The sequence below is a fragment of the Ranitomeya imitator genome, chromosome 1 (genome assembly GCF_032444005.1).
Source record: "Ranitomeya imitator isolate aRanImi1 chromosome 1, aRanImi1.pri, whole genome shotgun sequence".
Lineage (NCBI taxonomy): Eukaryota > Metazoa > Chordata > Amphibia > Anura > Dendrobatidae > Ranitomeya > Ranitomeya imitator.
The window spans coordinates 127,753,667-127,776,050 of record NC_091282.1 but is presented as its reverse complement, the minus strand read 5'-3'; the positions used below and the strand labels follow the sequence as shown (position 1 = coordinate 127,776,050).

The 22,384-nt window shown below is 42.5% G+C and overlaps 1 protein-coding gene across 1 annotated transcript in view; it reads left to right on the top strand.

Annotated features, from left to right (window-relative positions):
* Positions 1-22,384, top strand: part of MAP1B (microtubule associated protein 1B) — a 172,597-nt gene that overhangs the window by 124,948 nt on the left and 25,265 nt on the right. Inside the window, exon 3 of the mRNA XM_069750631.1 lies at positions 10,634-10,716. Within this exon, the coding sequence (XP_069606732.1) occupies positions 10,634-10,716 (83 nt within the window). The remainder of the gene's footprint in view (positions 1-10,633; positions 10,717-22,384) is intronic.

Here is a 22,384-nt window from a genome sequence, read left to right as displayed (position 1 = left end):
CTGTCCTTCAATTACTATCTCCCTGCAGTAATCTCAGCCAGGTATGGCAGGCAGCAATAAGGAGTGGACTGATGCACAAATTAAATCAAAAGTGTGGACAAACAAACAAGATAGCTGTGCAGAAAGGAAGGAACAAGAGGATTTGTGCTTTGAAAAAAGCAGTTGGTTTGCACAGCGGCGTACACACAGCAATGCAGCTATCAGGGAGCCTTCTAGGGCAGCCCAATGAGCTACAGCGCTGAGGAAAAAAAAAAAAAAGGAGCTTCCACTGTCCCTGCACACCGAAGGTGGTGTTGGGCAGTGGAAATCGCTACAGCACAAGCGGTTTTGTGGTTAATGGACCCTGCCCTTCTGACGAAGCGGCAGCAACCTCTCCCTAAGCTCAGATCAGCAGCAGTAACATGGCGGTCGGCGGGAACTCCCCTTTATAGCCCCTGTGACGCCGCAGACAGCAAGCCAATCACTGCAATGCCCTTCTCTAAGATGGTGGGGACCAGGACCTATGTCATCACGCTGCCCACACTCTGCGTTTACCTTCATTGGCTGAGAAATGGCGCTTTTCGCGTCATTGAAACGCGACTTTGGCGCGAAAGTCGCGTACCGCATGGCCGACCATGCACAGGGGTCGGATCGGGTTTCATGAAACTCGACTTCGCCAAAAGTCGGCGACTTTTGAAAATGTTCGACCCGTTTCGCTCAACCCTACTGACTGACTAAATACTTTTTTGCCCCACTGTAGAATTAATTAACTTTGTCCAATATTTCTTACACGGTACTGCATAAATCATTTAGCACTGACCTTGAGAATTAATTAAAGGTTCTGTGCATTTCTAGGAGCCGTGATGAAATGTCTGTAAACATCAATAAGTAGAAAAGTAAATCATCTTGTTGACTGGAGGGTGCTATATACCCTCTCTGGTGTATTCTCATTCTGAGCGGTTAATGGGGCCTATGGTCTTTTAGAGGGATAGGTTATCAATATAAGCAGTCCCATAAATTTTTACTTAAGTCATAATGGATCTGTACAATAAAAAGAATAATAAATCTACCATGTCATAAAAGGTATACAAATAAATGTCTATGTGGAGTAACTATTTACCTTAGAGATGCTGCTGATATTGTAGATCACTAAAGGTATTAAAGTGGCTTTGCCTTAACCCCTTTACCCCCAAGGGTGGTTTGCACGTCAATGACCAGGCCAATTTTTACAATTCTGACCACTGTCCCTTTATGAGGTTATAACTCTGAAACGCTTCAACGGATCCTGGTGATTCTGACATTGTTTTCTCGTGACATATTGTACTTCATGATAGTGGTAAAATTTCTTTGATAGTACCTGCGTTTATTTGTGAAAAAAACGGAAATTTGGCGAAAATTTTGAAAATTTCGCAATTTTCAAACTTTGAATTTTTATGCAATTAAATCACAGAGATATGTCACACAAAATACTTAATAAGTAACATTTCCCACATGTCTCCTTTACATCAGCATAATTTTGGAACCAATTTTTTTTTTTGTTAGGGAGTTATAAGGGTTAAAAGTTGACCAGCAATTTCTCATTTCTACAACACCATTTTTTTTTAGGGACCACGTCTCATTTGAAGTCATTTTGAGGGGTCTATATGATAGAAAATGCCCAAGTGTGACACCATTCTAAAAACTGCACCCCTCAAGGTGCTCAAAACCACATTCAAGAAGTTTATTAACCCTTCAGGTGTTTAATAGGAATTTTTGGAATGTTTAAATAAAAATGAACATTTAACTTTTTTACACAAAAAATTTACTTCAGCTCCAATTTGTTTTATTTTACCAAGGGTAACAGGAGAAAATGGACCCCAAAAGTTGTTGTGCAATTTGTCCTGAGTACGCTGATACCCCATATGTGGCAGTAAACCACTGTTTGGGCGCATGGGAGAGCTCGGAAGGGAAGGAGCGCCGTTTGACTTTTCAATGCAAAATTGACAGGAATTGAGATGGGACGCCATGTTGCGTTTGGAGAGCCACTGATGTGCCTAAACATGGAAACCCCCCACAAGTGACACCATTTTGGAAAGTAGACCCCCTAAGGAACTTATCTGGATGTGTGGTGAGCACTTTGACCCACCAAGTGCTTCACAGAAGTTTATAATGCAGAACCGTAAAAATAAAAAATCATATTTTTTCACAAAAATGATATTTTTGCCCCCAATTTTTTATTTTTCCAAGGGTAAGAGAAGAAATTGGACCTCAAAAGTTGTTGTCTAATTTGTCCTGAGTACGCTGATACCCCATATGTGGCAGTAAACCACTGTTTGGGCGCATGGGAGAGCTCGGAAGGGAAGGAGCGCCGTTTGACTTTTCAATGCAAAATTGACAGAAATTGAGATGGGACGCCATGTTGCGTTTGGAGAGCCACTGATGTGCCTAAACATTGAAACCCCACACAAGTGACACCATTTTGGAAAGTAGACCCCCTAAGGAACTTATCTAGAGGTGTGGTGAGCACTTTGACCCACCAAGTGCTTCACAGAAGTTTATAATGCAGAACCGTAAAAATAAAAAATCATATTTTTTCACAAAAATTATTTTTTAGCCCCCAGTTTTGTATTTTCCCGAGGGTAACAGGAGAAATTGGACCCCAAAAGTTGTTGTCCAATTTGTCCTGAGTACGCTGATACCCCATATGTGGGGGGGAACCACCGTTTGGGCGCATGGGAGGGCTCGGAAGGGAAGGAGCGCCATTTGGAATGCAGACTTAGATGGAATGGTCTGCAGGCGTCACATTGCGTTTGCAGAGCCCCTAATGTACCTAAACAGTAGAAACCCCCACAAGTGACACCATTTTGGAAAGTAGACCCCCTAAGGAACTCATCTTGATGTGTTGTGAGAGCTTTGAACCCCCAAGTATTTCACTACAGTTTATAACGCAGAGCCGTGCAAATAAAAAATATTTTTTTTTCCACAAAAATTATATTTTAGCCCCCAGTTTTGTATTTTTCCAAGGTTAGCAGGAGAAATTGGACCCGAAATGTTGTTGTCCAATTTGTCCTGAGTACGCTGATACCCGATATGTGGGGGGGAACCACCGTTTGGGCGCATGGGAGGGCTCGGAAGGGAAGGAGCATCATTTGGAATGCAGACTTAGATGGATTGGTCTGCAGGCGTCACATTGCGTTTGCAGAGCCCTAATGTACCTAAACAGTAGAAACCCCCCACAAGTGACCCCATATTGGAAACTAGACCCCTCAATGAACTTATCTAGATGTGTTGTGAGAACTTTGAACCCCCAAGTGTTTCACTACAGTTTATAACGCAGAGCCGTGAAAATAAAAAATATTTTTGTTTTCCCACAAAAATTATTTTTTAGCCCCCAGTTTTGTATTTTCCCAAGGGTAACAGGAGAAATTGGTCCACAAAAGTTGTTGTCCAATTTGTCCTGAGTACGCTGATACCCCATATGTGAGGGTAAACCCCTATTTGGGCACACAGGAGAGCTAGGAAGGGAAGGAGCACTGTTTTACTTTTTCAACGCAGAATTGGCTGGAATTGAGATCGGACGCCATGTCGTGTTTGGAGAGCCCCTGATGTGCCGAAACAGTGGAAACCCCACAATTATAACTGAAACCCTAATCTAAACACACCCCTAACCCTAATTCCAACGGTAACCCTAACCACACCTCTAACCCTGACACACCCCTAACCCTAATCCCAACCCTATTCCCAAATGTAAATGTAATCTAAACCCTAACCCTAACTTTAGCCCCAACCCTAACTGTAGCCCCAACCCTAACCCTAGCCCTAACCCTAACCCTAGCCCTAACCCTAGCCCTAACCCTAGCCCTAACCCTAGCCCTAACCCTAGCCCTAGCCCTAACCCTAGCCCTAACCCTAGCCCTAACCCTAGCCCTAACCCTAACCCTAACCCTAGCCCTAGCCCTAACCCTAGCCCTAACCCTAGCCCTAGCCCTAACCCTAGCCCTAGCCCTAACCCTAACCCTAGCCCTAACCCTAGCCCTAATGGGAAAATGGAAATAAATACATTTTTTTTTATTTTTCCCTAACTAAGGGGGTGATGAAGGGGGGTTTGATTTACTTTTATAGCGGGTTTTTTAGCGGATTTTTATGATTGGCAGCCGTCACACACTGAAAGACCCTTTTTATTGCAAAAAAATATTTTTTGCAATACCACATTTTGAGAGCTATAATTTTTCCATATTTTGGTCCACAGAGTCATGTGAGGTCTTGTTTTTTGCGGGACGAGTTGACGTTTTTACTGAAAACATTTTCGGGCACGTGACAGTTTTAGATCGCTTTTTATTCCGATTTTTGTGAGGAAGAATGACCAAAAACCAGCTATTCATGAATTTCTATTGGGGGAGGCGTTTATACCGTTCCGCGTTTGGTAAAATTGATAAATCAGTTTTATTCTTCGGGTCAGTACGATTACAGCGATACCTCATTTATATCATTTTTTTATGGTTTGGCGCTTTTATACGATAAAAACTATTTTACAGAAAAAATAATTATTTTTGCATCGCTTTATTCTCAGGACTATAACTTTTTTATTTTTTTGCTGATGATGCTGTATGGCGGCTCGTTTTTTGCGGGACAATATGACGCTTTCAGCGGTACCATGGTTATTTATATCTGTCCTTTTGATCGCGTGTTATTCCACTTTTTGTTCGGCGGTATGATAATAAAGCGTTGTTTTTTGCCTCGTTTTTTTTTTTTTTTTCTTACGGTGTTTACTGAAGGGGTTAACTAGTGGGACAGTTTTATAGGTCGGGTCGTTACGGACGCGGCGATACTAAATATGTGTACTTTTATTGGTTTTTTTTTTTTATTTAGATGAAGAAATGTATTTATGGGAATAATATTTTTTTTTTTTTTCATTATTTTGGAATATTTTTTTTTATTTTTTTACACATTTGGAAAAATTTTTTTTTACTTTTTTACTTTGTCCCAGGGGGGGACATCACAGATCAGTGATCTGACAGTTTGCACAGCACTCTGTCAGATCACTGATCTGACATGCAGCGCTGCAGGCTTCACAGTGCCTGCTCTGAGCAGGCTCTGTGAAGCCACCTCCCTCCCTGCAGGACCCGGATCCGCGGCCATCTTGGATCCGGGGCTGGAGGGAGCAGGGAGGGAGGTGAGACCCTCGCAGCAACGCGATCACATCGCGTTGCTCCGGGGGTCTCAGGGAAGCCCGCAGGGAGCCCCCTCCCTGCGCGGTGCTTCCCTGCACCGCCGGCACATCGCGATCATCTTTGATCGCGGTGTGCCAGGGGTTAATGTGTCGGGGGCGGTCCGTGACCGCTCCTGGCACATAGTGCCGGATGTCAGCTGCGATAAGCAGCTGACACCCGGCCGCGATCGGCCGCGCTCCCCCCGTGACTGCGGCCGATCGGCTATGACGTACTATCCCGTCCAGGGTCAGATAAGCCCAGGGCACCTCGACGGGATAGTACATCTAAGGTCACAGAGGGGTTAAGGACGGGCCATAAATATCAAGTATCCAGAATTTTTTTTTACTAGGGCTGCTATTTCTTCATTCTAAGGATCAGTGAGATCTTAAATATTTAAACACAGTTACGTCCAATTCTTTGTGTTATTTTATTCCATTTAGTTTAGTGTCCTTACATAAATTGTTACACACAATAAAAACATAATGAAGTAAGATAAAGATATATCGGGTATCAATAAAAGTAAAGAATAACTTCACACAATGTGTTGCATGAGAACAAAAAATAAAAATGTGCGTCATGTAGTCTTTTAAGTGCAGCATGTTATTAGTTTTTGTTAATGGACGTTACAAAGAAAATCAATATACCGTATTACTGTCTTAGAGCCACTGTAAAGAGGAAGGCAGCTGGTGTTGAATGGACTCAAGTCTCGGGGGAGAAAGTATGGTGGTAATCATGTTAAAAAGAACCGATTCCGTGTAGTTCTTGAAGGAAATGTAATTATATAGAGCACTTTACTGTTTACAACCTGCGTGTTCACCAGAGAGATAGATCTGGACATGCCATATGCAAGGCATGCTGAGTGTGCAGCTCAGAGAACTTGAATTTAAGGGAGTGAATATTAAACCAATTACAATGGCAGGTAAAGGACTGAAACATAATTGTAAGCATATCTATGAGAGAAGTGTAACAGATGATAAATAGGTATGTAGATCAGTTTGTAAGTGTCCAGTAGGCAGTCGAGTGCAACCTACTGACAGCCATGCCCCACTCGCCACCCTGATCTTGATTGATACACAGTTCATCCATGCCACTGTTTCCACTTCTGAAATCTTGTATTTGTGACTTTTGACCTCCCCACTGAACAATTGTAACATACAGTAATTTGCACATGGATTAAAAGTTTGATTCTAAGCCTGTGAAACCTCTATCAAAGGCCATAAAGGCATGTTGAACTTTTTTTTTCAGTCCACCACCCAATGATGTTATTGGTTTATTGGCTCACTCTCTCACTTTTAAGCTGGCCATTAACATAAGAACTGTCAGCTGTCTGCCAAAATGAACATTCGGCCATCTGTACCAACTTCCGAGAAAGGAGGGAGCCGCTGTCAAACTCATCTAGCAGGAGAAGCTTAGACTGCCGGAAAACAAAAGTATCGACCCTTGAAATTCTAACTGTCTAGTCCTACTCTATCCCAAAATCATCTGTCCAGGGAGACCTATCATACACATTACATGATTGGCCAATCCCAGCGAAATCCGCAGGTACAGCCTACTTTTATCTAGGGTGTATAGGGATTTTTATAGGGTTGTCCCAACAACTAATTAGATTTTAATTTATAGATCTTGGAATAATACTAAGTTCCACATTTGGATGTGTTAACCCATTATCATCCAGTGCTGTCATATACTAGAACTGCAACCTCCATGGAGTGCCCAGAAGTACAAGGTGTTCAGTGCTCAAGACATGGCCAAGGAAAGGAAGGCTGAGACCCGATCACCACTGAACAGGACACAGGTTGAAATATCAAGACTGGGCCAATAAATATCTGAAGACAGATTTTCCAAAGATTTTATGGACTGACAAGATGAGAGTGACTCTTGACAGATCAGACGGATGTGTCAATGGATGGATCAGTAGTGAGCACATACCTCCACTTTGATTGCCAGCAATATGGAGGTGGGGCACTGCTGTGGGCTGGCATTTTAAAAGATGAGCTAGCACTGACCTTTTTAAGTTTTTTTGAAGGCACTTTCTTCAAGATGTGGTACAGGAAAAAGTCGACATATGTCAAAAAAACAATGATTTTTAAGTAAGACAATGTTCTATCGCATGTATGAAGTCTCCACTGCTTGGCTGCAAACAGTAATCAGAAAGAATAATGACATGACCCCTTCCTCACCTGACCTATACCCTACCCTGTTTCCCCGAAAATAAGAAACCGTCTTATATTAATTTTTGCTCTGAAAGTTGCACCATGCCTTACTTTCGGGGGGGAGGGGAGGTGGGGGGGAGGGTATTTCCATGTACAACATGTAAAACAGCAAAAAATGGTTCATTTACTGATCTCAATATTTATTAACACAAAACAAGATTTATTCAATGACAACCATGTCATCATTTTCTGGAACATCATAACAATCCAAACTCTGAAGTTCCTGTGGAATTTCTTGTGACTCCATTTCTTTCAGAATCATTGGCCCATATCTCTCATGTCATGCAATAGCACTGTCCTTAAATGAGCACTTCTTGTCAAGGTAGCCTGCTCGTAGTGCGTTTGCAATGCAAGGGTCACTGATTTTCTCCAATGAATTCTTCACCCAAGTCACAATCTCTGGCAGTTTAGGTTTCACAAAGTTTCCACGTTGATTTCTCTCCATTCTATTTTCAATGTAGTCATTGATTTCCACACGCAAATTGTCCTTGAATGGCTTGTTAATGGCGATATCAAGAGACTGGAGATAAGCCGTCATTCCTGCAGGAATCATTATTTGATCTATTTTTCTCTCATGAAGGAAGTTCTTCATGTCTTTGGTGCGGTGTGTGCTGGCTGCATCCCAGATCAGAATTCCTCTTTGGCTCCCTCGCATAACAAGCGGCAGCATTAAATCGACCCACTTCCTTATAACTGCATGTGTGCCCCAGGCTTTTTCAGTTTCAAGAATATAAATGCCTGAAACACGTTCAATCTTGTCTTTCTTGCCCTTTGAAATGAGTAAAGTTGGGTGCCATCCAGACGCATAACCCTTTGAAATGAGTAAAGTTTAGTGCCATCCAGACGCATCACCAAAATACAGGTAACACGTGCACTTTCATAAGTAGTGGAGGGAACATACACTGAGGAGGCACCTCGTTGTTCAATTGTTGTTTGAGATGCTTGGCCCATAAACACTGCAGTTTCATTCATGGCAATCATCTTGGAAAGATTGTATTTAGAGAAGTCAGCGTCATCAACAAAGGTCTTGAATGCAAATGCGCGTTTAATAATTTAAGCATCTTCCAGCCTATAGAGTGTTGTGGATCTTCTCAGAGACAGTTCACTTCGTTGAAGGAAGTTATCCAGCCAGTGTTGTGATGCCTTGAATTCTTCAGGGGCAATTTCAAACTGTGGTGCCATTGCAAGGGCAAATTCTTGAATCTGAGCCCTAGTCACAACCAATGTCTTAGCTCTCCTGTCAGCAACCCACTCACAGATCAGGTCTTCCAGCTCGGAATATAATGGTTGCCGACCAGATCCAACCTTGCACTTTTTAGCATTTCCGCTGTCCACTTGTTGACTGAGGTTACCGTAATCTGCTCACCATTTTTGGACCAATCGGACACTCAACATTTTCTCTTTGCAGAATTCAGTAAAATTTTTGCCCCAAGATTCTTCCACGATTATGTATGTCTTATACAAGGTGGGCGCTTCCGTGCATCTTGCCACAAATTTTACTCAAGTCACAGACTGGAATAAGATGTGTGGCCTTTATATAAGCCACAGCTCATCATGAATTAGATGAGCGGGTGTCGCTACAACCCACCCCAGCTCTGAGCATATTGCTGGAGCTAGCTGAAAGATTTGTGAAAATTCCAAAAGTCGCAGCATGTTCGCTACTCGCTTTGCGCAAAAACTTTGCAACTTTTCAAAGTGTTTTATGCCAGCTTTTTTGGATGAATTGGGGCCTCGGTGTCTGTCTACCACAATAGTTAGGTTAACTTTTGCTAGTAGTCTGAGTTGTGCAAATTGAACTCAGATGAACAAATGAATCACTAGGATCAGCCCAAAATTTGGATTCCTACTGCAGTAAGGGAGGTTTGATCCTTTAAATTTCTTTAGAAACTTTGGTGTCAAGTGATATTCTTTCTTCTCAATAGAAAGAAACATCCTTTTATTGAAAAAGTGCCACTTTTAACCATAGATTGTCTGTTGTAGCTCAGCGCTGTGCACTTGACTGATGATGATAACCTGCAATACCTGGCACATCTCATGGACAGTTTCAGCAGTTTCTGCATTTTCAGAGGAAAAGACAGTTTCTCTTTGGATTTTCCTACTAACTCTGGATAATGCGTCTAAGGCCACGTGCACACGTTCAGTATTTGGTGAGTTTTTTACCTCAGTATTTGTAAGTTAAAACCAGGAGTGGGTGAAAAATACTCTGATTGTCCTACTCCTGGTTTTGGCTTACAAATACTGAGGTAAAATACTGACCAAACACTGAATGTGTGAACGTGGCCTAACAATGTGTGCTTTATATATGGGATATTCTAACTGGCAATAAATATAATCAATATCTATATTGAATAGAAGCTCAGGGACTAATATAGAACCGTGTTTCAAGCTTTGACAGGTCTACGTCTTAGCCACAGATTGTTCTGTCTGGCAATACATTACTGTTATACAAAGAGGCTGCTCACTATTTTTAGCAGAGGGTTTTAGTAAACTTAGCTTGTTTTTGTGTGTTCCCTGGTCCCTTATTGTAGTTTTTGTCTGCTGATTGGACTCAAGACTACTGATGACTAAGTCCATTTTTAAGAATCGGCATAGATGCCTCTCCAGTAGGTACAACTGTACCTGCGAAACTGGTTCCAAAGTCTTCATTGGGACTTGATGAAGCACGAGAGGCTCAGCACAGGGAGGGCATGCACCAATACTCTGTTATAATTGCCCCCCTCCCGAACATATGGATTATATAAAATGCAATTCCATAAAATTGCTTCTGATCACTATGGTATTTAATGCTATCCTCACTATGAGATATGCCAGAATCGGAGACACAGCCATTAGCTCGGAAGTGTATAAATATATCCAGCCTATCACTGTTAATACGCTCGGTACTCCCTGGATGTGCCTACAAATATAGTGCGCTCAGACATATCTGTATCGGTCCTGTAGAACCCTGCACCTTGGTGTGAAAATATAATATTACACATAGGTTCCTGTCCTCATGCTACGTCACATGCTGTATTACAGGGATACTGCTTCTAGGAAGGAATATAACGCTTTAGAGTGTCATGTCGCTAGCATGTGCTGTGATAAATGACTACAATGCAACTGGACACATCCTTTTATTTTACCATTAAATATAATGGGCATTTGGGGTAAGAAGTAGAGCTTTTCTTTGACTTCCGAATGTGGCGCTGATTTATACACAGACTATTAATGGGTGATTACTTATATATTTTTGTCTTTTACTATTTTCTGCAGGTCAAAAAATCCTTCACCATCGAAGTGATGTTTTAGAAACTGTTGTCTTAATCAACCCTTCAGATGAAGCTGTCAGCACAGAAGTAAGTGCAGTTTTAACCAAGTCCAACATTTAGTAACTGTATTAATATTACTTATATTCCTTTTACAGAGCCCTCGTCTAGCTGCTCTGTCTCTGTGAGTATAACACGAGTTCATGGCATTAAATACCATTCAGCAGTATTAATCAAAGGGAACCTACATTATGACTCATGCTGCCCAAACCGTAGGCAGCATTAATCAGAACCTAGCAATTACAGCCAGGTATATATTTCCCTGAAACACTCTGCCGTTTTAGATAAAATATAGTTTAACCATCTGAATGGGGACCATAGACAAGACTAGTCCTGCTCCATCCCTGGCCAGCTATTCCCAGCACCTCTCCAGGTGATTGACAGGTCTGTCCCTTCTGTGTACGTAAGGAGAGACCTACCAATTTCTGTGTGTAGGCACGAGATTTCGCCCGGCAATGTGTATGACGAGAGGCGTCCTCCACGTCAATTAACCCCTTTACCCCCAAGGGTGGTTTGCACGTTAATGACCAGGCCATTTTTTACAATTCTGACCACTGTCCCTTTATGAGGTTATAACTCCGAAACGCTTCAACAGATCCTGGTGATTCTGACATTGTTTTCTCGTGACATATTGTACTTCATGATAGTGGTAAAATTTCTTTGATAGTACCTGCGTTTATTTGTGAAAAAAACGGAAATTTGGCGAAAATTTTGAAAATTTCGCAATTTTCAAACTTTGAATTTTTATGCAATTAAATCACAGAGATATGTCACACAAAATACTTAATAAGTAACATTTCCCACATGTCTCCTTTACATCAGCATAATTTTGGAACCAATTTTTTTTTTTGTTAGGGAGTTATAAGGGTTAAAAGTTGACCAGCAATTTCTCATTTTTACAACACCATTTTTTTTTAGGGACCACGTCTCATTTGAAGTCATTTTGAGGGGTCTATATGATAGAAAATGCCCAAGTGTGACACCATTCTAAAAACTGCACCCCTCAAGGTGCTCAAAACCACATTCAAGAAGTTTATTAACCCTTCAGGTGTTTAATAGGAATTTTTGGAATGTTTAAATAAAAATGAACATTTAACTTTTTTACACAAAAAATTTACTTCAGCTCCAATTTGTTTTATTTTACCAAGGGTAACAGGAGAAATTGGACCCAAAAAGTTGTTGTCCAATTTGTCCTGAGTACGATAATACCCCATATGTGGCAGTAAACCACTGTTTGGGCGCATGGGAGAGCTCGGAAGGGAAGGAGCGCTATTTGACTTTTCAATGCAAAATTGACAGGAATTGAGATGGGACGCCATGTTGCGTTTGGAGAGCCACTGATGTGCCTAAACATTGAAACCCCCCACAAGTGACACCATTTTGGAAAGTAGACCCCCTAAGGAACTTATCTGGATGTGTGGTGAGCACTTTGACCCACCAAGTGCTTCACAGAAGTTTATAATGCAGAACCGTAAAAATAAAAAATCATATTTTTTCACAAAAATTATATTTTTGCCCCCAATTTTTTATTTTTCCAAGGGTAAGAGAAGAAATTGGACCTCAAAAGTTGTTGTCCAATTTGTCCTGAGTACGCTGATACCCCATATGTGGCAGTAAACCACTGTTTGGGCGCATGGGAGAGCTCGGAAGGGAAGGAGCGCAGTTTGACTTTTCAATGCAAAATTGACAGAAATTGAGATGGGACGCCATGTTGCGTTTGGAGAGCCACTGATGTGCCTAAACATTGAAACCCCCCACAAGTGACACCATTTTGGAAAGTAGACCCCCTAAGGAACTTATCTAGAGGTGTGGTGAGCACTTTGACCCACCAAGTGCTTCACAGAAGTTTATAATGCAGAACCGTAAAAATAAAAAATCATATTTTTTCACAAAAATTATATTTTTGCCCCCAATTTTTTATTTTTCCAAGGGTAAGAGAAGAAATTGGACCTCAAAAGTTGTTGTCCAATTTGTCCCGAGTACGCTGATACCCCATATGTGGCAGTAAACCACTGTTTGGGCGCATGGGAGAGCTCGGAAGGGAAGGAGCGCCGTTTGACTTTTCAATGCAAAATTGACAGGAATTGAGATGGGACGCCATGTTGCGTTTGGAGAGCCACTGATGTGCCTAAACATTGAAACCCCCCACAAGTGACACCATTTTGGAAAGTAGACCCCCTAAGGAACTTATCTGGATGTGTGGTGAGCACTTTGACCCACCAAGGGCTTCACAGAAGTTTATAATGCAGAGCCATAAAAATAAAACAAAATTTTTTTCCCACAAAAATTATTTTTTAGCCCCCAGTTTTGTATTTTCCCTAGGGTAACAGGAGAAATTGGACCCCAAAAGTTGTTGTCCAATTTGTCCTGAGTACGCTGATACCCCATATGTGGGGGGGAACCACCGTTTGGGCGCATGGGAGGGTTCGGAAGGGAAGGAGCGCCATTTGGAATGCAGACTTAGATGGAATGGTCTGCAGGCGTCACATTGCGTTTGCAGAGCCCCTAATGTACCTAAACAGTAGAAACCCCCCACAAGTGACACCATTTTGGAAAGTAGACCCCCTAAGGAACTCATCTTGATGTGTTGTGAGAGCTTTGAACCCCCAAGTATTTCACTACAGTTTATAACGCAGAGCCATGCAAATAAAAAATATTTTTTTTTCCACAAAAATTATATTTTAGCCCCCAGTTTTGTATTTTTCCAAGGTTAGCAGGAGAAATTGGACCCTAAATGTTGTTGTCCAATTTGTCCTGAGTACGCTGATACCCGATATGTGGGGGGAACCACCGTTTGGGCGCATGGGAGGGCTCGGAAGGGAAGGAGCATCATTTGGAATGCAGACTTAGATGGATTGGTCTGCAGGCGTCACATTGCGTTTGCAGAGCCCCTAATGTACCTAAACAGTAGAAACCCCCCACAAGTGACCCCATATTGGAAACTAGACCCCTCAATGAACTTATCTAGATATGTTGTGAGAACTTTGAACCCCCAAGTGTTTCACTACAGTTTATAACGCAGAGCCGTGAAAATAAAAAATCTTTTTGTTTTCCCACAAAAATTATTTTTTAGCCCCCAGTTTTGTATTTTCCCAAGGGTAACAGGAGAAATTGGTCCACAAAAGTTGTTGTCCAATTTGTCCTGAGTACGCTGATACCCCATATGTTGGGGTAAACCCCTGTTTGGGCACACAGGAGAGCTCGGAAGGGAAGGAGCACTGTTTTACTTTTTCAACGCAGAATTGGCTGGAATTGAGATCGGACGCCATGTCGTGTTTGGAGAGCCCCTGATGTGCCGAAACAGTGGAAACCCCCCAATTATAACTGAAACCCTAATCTAAACACACCCCTAACCCTAATTCCAACGGTAACCCTAACCACACCTCTAACCCTGACACACCCCTAACCCTAATCCCAACCCTATTCCCAACTGTAAATGTAATCTAAACCCTAACCCTAACTTTAGCCCCAACCCTAACTGTAGCCCCAACCCTAACCCTAACCCTAGCCCTAACCCTAACCCTAGCCCTAACCCTAGCCCTAACCCTAGCCCTAACCCTAGCCCTAACCCTAACCCTAGCCCTAACCCTAGCCCTAACCCTAGCCCTAACCCTAACCCTAACCCTAGCCCTAACCCTAGCCCTAACCCTAGCCCTAACCCTAACCCTAGCCCTAACCCTAGCCCTAACCCTAGCCCTAGCCCTAACCCTAGCCCTAACCCTAGCCCTAACCCTAGCCCTAGCCCTAACCCTAGCCCTAACCCTAGCCCTAATGGGAAAATGGAAATAAATACATTTTTTTTTATTTTTCCCTAACTAAGGGGGGGATGAAGGGGGGTTTGATTTACTTTTATAGTGGGTTTTTTAGCGGATTTTTATGATTGGCAGCCGTCACACACTGAAAGACCCTTTTTATTGCAAAAAATATTTTTTGCAATACCACATTTTGAGAGCTATAATTTTTCCATATTTTGGTCCACAGAGTCATGTGAGGTCTTGTTTTTTGCGGGACGAGTTGATGTTTTTATTGAAAACATTTTTGGGCACGTGACATTTTTTTATCGCTTTTTATTCCGATTTTTGTGAGGAAGAATGACCAAAAGCCAGCTATTCATGAATTTCTATTGGGGGAGGCGTTTATACCGTTCCGCGTTTGGTAAAATTGATAAATCAGTTTTATTCTTCGGGTCAGTACGATTACAGCGATACCTCATTTATATCATTTTTTTATGGTTTGGTGCTTTTATACGATAAAAACTATTTTACAGAAAAAATAATTATTTTTGCATCGCTTTATTCTCAGGACTATAACTTTTTTATTTTTTTGCTGATGATGCTGTATGGCGGCTCTTTTTTTTGCGGGACAATATGACGCTTTCAGCGGTACCATGGTTATTTATATCTGTCCTTTTGATCGCGTGTTATTCCACTTTTTGTTCGGCGGTATGATAATAAAGCGTTGTTTTTTGCCTCGTTTTTTTTTTTTTTTTCTTACGGTGTTTACTGAAGGGGTTAACTAGTGGGACAGTTTTATAGGTCGGGTCGTTACGGACGCGGCGATACTAAATATGTGTACTTTTATTGTTTTTTTTTTTTTATTTAGATGAAGAAATGTATTTATGGGAATAATATTTTTTTTTTTTTTTCATTATTTTGGAATATTTTTTTTTATTTTTTTTACACATTTGGAAATTTTTTTTTTAACTTTTTTACTTTGTCCCGGGGGGGACATCACAGATCAGTGATCTGACAGTTTGCACAGCACTCTGTCAGATCACTGATCTGACATGCAGCGCTGCAGCCTTCACAGTGCCTGCTCTGAGCAGGCTCTGTGAAGCCACCTCCCTCCCTGCAGGACCCGGATCCGCGGCCATCTTGGATCCGGGGCTCGAGCAGGGAGGGAGGTGAGGAGACCCTCGCAGCAACGCGATCACATCGCGTTGCTGCGGGGGGCTCAGGGAAGCCCGCAGGGAGCCCCCTCCCTGCGCGGTGCTTCCCTGCACCGCCGGCACATCGCGATCATCTTTGATCGCGGTGTGCCAGGGGTTAATGTGCCGGGGGCGGTCCGTGACCGCTCCTGGCACATAGTGCCGGATGTCAGCTGCGATAAGCAGCTGACACCCGGCCGCGATCGGCCGCGCTCCCCCCGTGAGCGCGGCCGATCGGCTATGACGTACTATCCCGTCCAGGGTCAGATAAGCCCAGGGCACCTCGATGGGATAGTACGTCTAAGGTCACAGAGGGGTTAAGGAAGGAGGACTGTGAGCAGTAGGTGGGGGCAGGGATGGAGAGGCTCGAAATCACATCCATCGGACGTAGAAGACGCCTCACATCATCCATGTCAATTAAAGAAGGAGGATGGCGAGCAACAGTTGGGGGAGGAATGGAGAGGCTTGAAACCACATCCATCGGATGTAGAAGACGCCTCGCATCATCTAAGTCAATTAAAGGAGGATGGCGAGCAGCAGCTGAGGAGGGATGTAGAGACCCGAAACCACTTCCATTGGATGTGGAAGATGCCTCGCGTCATACATGTCAATTAAAAAAGGAGGATGGCGAGCAGCAGTCAGGGGGAGGGATGGAGAGGCCCAAAACCACACCCATTGGACGTGGAAGATGCCTTATGTCATCCATGTCAATCAAAAAAGGAGGATGGTGAGCAACAGTGAGGGGGAGGGATGGAGAGGCCCAAAACTACACCCATTGGATGTGGAAGATGCCTTGCGTCATCCATGTCAATTAAAAAAGGAGGATAGCGAGCAGCAGTCAGGGGGAGGGATGGAGAGGCCCAAAACCACACCCATTGGATGTGGAAGATACTTTGCGTCATCCATGTCAATTAAAAAAGGAGGATGGCGAGCAGCAGTCAGGGGGAGGGATGGAGAGGCCAAAACCACACCCATTGGATGTGCAAGATGCCTTGCGTCATCCATGTCAATTAAAAAAGTAGGATGGCGAGCAGCAGTCAGGGGGAGGGATGGAGAGGCCCAAAACCACACCCATTGGACCTGGAAGATGCTTTATGTCATCCATGTCAATTATAAAAGGAGGAAGGCGAGCAGCAGTCGGGGAGGGATGGAGAGGCCCAAAACCACACCCATTGGATGTGGAAGATGCCTGGCGTCATCCATGTCAATTAAAAAGGAGGATGGCGAGCAGCAGTCAGGGGGAGGGATGGAGAGGCCCAAAACCACACCCATTGGACGTGGAAGATGCCTTATGTCATCCATGTCAATTAAAAAAGGAGGATGGCGAGCAGCAGGCAGGGGGAGGGATGGAGAGGCCCAAAACCACACCCATTGGACCTGGAAGATGCTTTATGTCATCCATGTCAATTACAAAAGGAGGAAGGCGAGCAGCAGTCGGGGAGGAATGGAGAGACCCGAAACCACACCCATTGGATCGGGGTGACCCAATTTGCATATAGCCCTGGAGAATTTAAAAAGGTTTTTTGAGAATATACAGGGGAAGTCAGGGGGTTATATAACTATTCATGGAATGCAGCACAGGTGCTGAACAAGGTTATAGTTTTAGATCTTTAAGTGAAATTTGTTTTTCCGTCCACTCTCTACCCTGAATGAGAGATTTAGGATCTTAACTAGAGGAGCCCAGTCTATTTCTATCTGTATAAGAGTATTTAAAAATGTGTTTCCACAACTTGACAACCCCTTTAAACCATCAATACACGACACCAGAACTATGCTTTTATGTCAGACTTTTTGGATTTTGGGATCCACTTTATGTTGTTTAAATATAAGAGCCATTAACAGAATAAAAATTAAGCCATAATTATACATGTTAGTATTATCGAGCCTGCTTGCTTTCTAAATGCTTAATAGAGTAATAGCTGAAATCAGAAATACATACAACGAGGTAATAAAGATATATAACAATGTTGTTACATTCTACTTTTCTATATTAAATCTGAAGATAGTTTGAAAGGCACAAACAGAAACAATAAATTAATCCTTTTCCAATACACTCCACCCCTCGTTCTACCACTTATTGATCACTACATTACATTTAAATCAGTGGATTGTCTGTGTAATGCAGGAGAGGACACAGTATTTGAAAATGTGTTTCCTAAATTTTACATCCCCTTTAACCCATTCACCCTCAGGATGATTTTCGGTTTAGTTTTTCCCTTAACCTTCTTCCAAGAGCCATAACTGTTTTATTTTCTGACAATATAGCCATATGAGGGCTTGTGTTTTGCAGGATGAGTTGCACTCACGAATGACTCCATTGATTTTACCACACAGTGTACTGCACAATAGGAAAAAAAATCCAAGTGAAGTGAAATTGCAAAAAAGTGCAATTCCACAATTGTGTTTTGTGTTTTTTTGTTTACTATGTTCACTATATGGTAAAATTGAGCCAGTGATATGATTCCCCAGTCAGTATGAGTACGTACATACCAAACATGTATAGGTTCTTTTTATCTAAGTGGTAAAAAAATATTCCGAAATTTGTATGACAATAAGTTTCTGGATCTCGGGTCTACACGGGGCTGAGTGGGAGGAGAAACAGTACAACTTTAAAGGGAGGTATATTTTATATTTTAATGTGACAGCCCCTTTTGTTTTGTTTTTCCAACACAGGTATATGATGCATTTTGTAGAGAAAAAGAGAGAAAAGATTTTTTGTGGTGTGTTTATAATATGTCAAATACACTCAGTACTTATGTGTGTGCACGTTAGGTTTACTATATACTCAGCTGTTATATACTCAGATACCTGTGTTCAGTTTGGTTATGTTAGTTTAATTGAGTTTTGTTTTATGAATTAAATATTTGCGTAATTAAAAAAAGGAGCAAAGGTTTTCAAAATTTTCTTTTGAATCGTATAATCATATAATCATATTTTGAATCATATTAGGGTAAGTTGGAATAATGGTTACATTTTGTGCTTGGATGATTACCGTATATACTCGAGTATAAGCCGACCCGAGTATAAGCAGAAACCCCTAATTTTGCCACAAAAAACTGGGAAAACTTAATGACTCGAGTATAAGCCTAGGGTGGAAAATGCAGCAGCTACAGGTAAATTTCAAAAGCAAAAATAGATACCAATAAAAGTAAAATTAATTGAGACATCAGAAGGTTAAGTGTTTTTGAATATCCGTATTGAATCAGGAGCCCCATATAATGCTCCATAAAGTTTGATGGGCCCCATTAGATGCTCCATATTAAAATATGTCCCATATAATGCTGCATAAAGGGTAATAAGGGCCCCATAAGATGCTCCATAGAGATATTTGCCCTATATAGTGCTGCACAAGTGTTATGGCCCCATAAGATGCTCCATACAGTCACTTGCCCCATATAGTGCTGCACAAGCGTTATGGCCCCATACAGATGCTCCGCACAGCCACTTGCCCCATATAATGCTGCACAAGTATGGCCCCATAAGATGCTCTGCACAGCTACTTGCCCCATATAATGCTGTACAAGTATGGCCCCGTAAGATGCTCTGCACAGTCACTTGCCCCTTATAATGCTGCACAAGTATGGCCCCATAAGATGCTCTGCACAGTTACTTGCCCCATATAATGCTGCACAAGTATGGCCCCATAAGATGCTCTGCAGTCACTTGCCCCATTTGCTTTTGCTGCCATAAAAAAAAAAAAAATCACATACTCACCTCTCTTCGCTCAGGACCCCGGCACTGTCACCTGCTCCTCGTGCGGCTCCGTCTTCGGCACTGACGCTCAGCAGAGGGCGCGCACTGACTACGTCACCGCGCCCTCTGACCTGAGTGTCACTGCTGAAGACAGAGCGACACCCGGACCGAGGAGCAGGTGACTATCGCGCAGCGCTCCCCCTCCCCGTATACTTACCTGGTCCTGGCGCTGCGTCTCTGCTTGTTCCCCGCCGCTGCATCTTCTTCCTGTATTGAGCGGGTTGGAGCCGCATATTCATTACTGTATATGAGCAGTGCCATGTGACCACTCAATACAGGAAGAAGCTGCAGCGCCGGGGAAGAAGCAGGGACGTCCAGGGACCACGCCGGGAGCAGGTGAGTATAATTACACAGCCCCCGCTCCCCCTCCAGTGCCGACCCCCGGGTATGACTCGAGTATAAGCCGAGAGGGGGACTTTCAGCCCCAAAAAATGGGCTGAAAATCTCGGCTTATACTCGAGTATATACGGTATATACAGTATATACTAGATGGTGGCCCGATTCTAACGCATCGGGTATTCTAGAATATATATGTACTTTATTTATGAAGATTTCAGAATAATGCAATGAATACACAGGATTCGGCTGGCTGGGCGCGACCAATTAATGAAGCATGGTTCAAATCCCGCATGAATTTGTGGCCGGACTGCGTCTGTCGCTGATTGTTCGCGGCTGGTCAGGCGCGACCAATTAGTGAATCCAGGGCCAGCTCCAGGTTTTTCAGGACCCCGGGCAAAAGAGTCTGACAGCCCACGTAGCATATAACACAGCCCACGTAGTATATAGCAATGTGGGCACCATATCCCTGTGAAAAAAAGAATTAAAAAAATTAGTTATATACTCACCTTCCGGCGGCTCCCGGATCCAGCCCAGGCCTTTAGCGATGCTCCTCACTACGCTCTGTTCCCAGTAATGCCTTGCGGCAGTAACCCGTGATGATGTAGCGGTCTCGCAAGACCGCTACGTCATCTGGGGTAATTGCCGCAATGCATTCTTGGGACCGGAGCGTCGCGAGGAGTGGGAAAGGCTGGCGCGGACGCCGGAAGGTGAGAATATAATGTTTTTTGGGTTTTTTAAATTATTTTTAACATTAAATTTTTTTACTATTGATGCTGCATAGGCAGCATCAATAGTAAAAAGTGAAGCAGTGGGGATGGCAGCCACACTTCTTTCCAACATACCCCATTACCCTACCCAATCCTCTCCTCTTCGTTCTACCCTCCTTCCTCTTCCTTATCTTACTTTCTTTGTTTGTCTTCCCCTCATTCAGTCTGAAAAAACATTCTGATTACTGAATAATCATAAAGAGAATTAATATTGGCTATCAACTATTTTAGCTGTTCTTTATTGTTAATACTTCATAATACCAATCAGTAGTATTATCTATCAGAATGTTAAAGTGTAAGATGCATGGTCATGTCACAACACATCTCTTGATTAACATGTAATTCTGTCTGGTACCCTGCTGATTTACTTGATTGTACCGTTTACCTTTATTCTTTTTGCTTTTATCAATAAACATGATTTATACAAAAGTGAAGCAGTGTTTAAATCCCACCCCAGTATCGCTGGATTAGTGTCCCACAATCTCAAACACGATAATGAGATCAAATTAACCCAATTTTATTAACCCCTTCAAGACCTTGCCCGTTTTCGCTTTTGCGCTTTCGTTTTTCACTCCCCTGCTTCCCAGAGCCATAACTTTTTTATTATTCTGTCAATATGGCCATGTGAGGGCTTATTTTTTGTGGGACAAGTTGTACTTTTGAACGACATCATTGGGTTTTTGCCTGTCGTGGACTAAAAACCAGGAAAAAAATTCCAAGTGCGATGAAATTGCAAAAAAAGTGCAATCCCACACTTGTTTTTTGTTTGGCTTTTTTGCTAGGTTCACTAAATGCTAAAACTAGCCTGCCATGTTGATTATCCAGGTCATTACGAGTTCATAGACAGCAAACATGTCTAGGTTATGTTTTATCTAAGTGGTAAAAAAAAGGAAAAAAATGCCCAATTTTCCAATACCCATAGCGTCTCCATTTTTCGTGATCTGGGGTCAGGTGAGGGCTTATTGCATGCCGACCTGATGTTTTTAATGATACCATTTTGGTGCAGATTTGTTCGTTTGATCGCCCGTTATTACCTTTTATTGGCAACAAAAAAACATAATTCTGACGTTTAAAATTTTTTTCCCGCTACGCCGTTTAGCGATCAGGTTAAGCCTTTTTTTTTTATTGATAGATCGGGCAATTCTGAACGCGGCGATACCAAATATGTGTAGGTTTGATTTTTTTTTATTGTTTTATTTTGAGTGGGGCGAAAGGGAGGTAATTTAAACTTTTATATATATTTTTTTCAGATTTTTTAAAACATTTTTTTTTACTTTTCCCATGCTTCAATGGCCTCCATGGAAGCTGGCACAACTGGATCGGCTCAGCTACATAGGGGCGTGTTAGATCACCCCTATGTAGTAGATTTACTGCATTGCCATGAGCGCTGATCACAGGGTGGCGCTCACAGCAATCCGTTATCAACAACCATAGAGTTCTCAAGGAGACCTCTGATAGCTATGCCGACGCATCGCTGACCCCCGATCATGTGACGGGGTCAGCGATACGCTCATTTTTGGCCCGATGGCCAGAAGTGGTAGTTAAATGTCGCTGTCAGCTTTTGACAGTGGCATTTAACTAGTTAATCATACCTCCCAACTTTTGAAGATGGGAAAGAGGGAAAAAGTTTGCGGCGCACAATCACACTGTTTCGTAATGAATAATTATAAACAAAAAAATATGGCCACACAGTGCTCCATACTATATAATGGCCACACATGATCCATACTGTATAATGGCCATACATGATGCTCAATACTGTATAATGGTCACACATGATGCTCCATACTGTATAATGACTGCACATGATGCTCCATACTATATAATGGCCACACATGATGCTCCATACTGTATAATGGCCACACATGATGCTCCATACTGTATAATGACTGCACATGATGCTCAATACTGT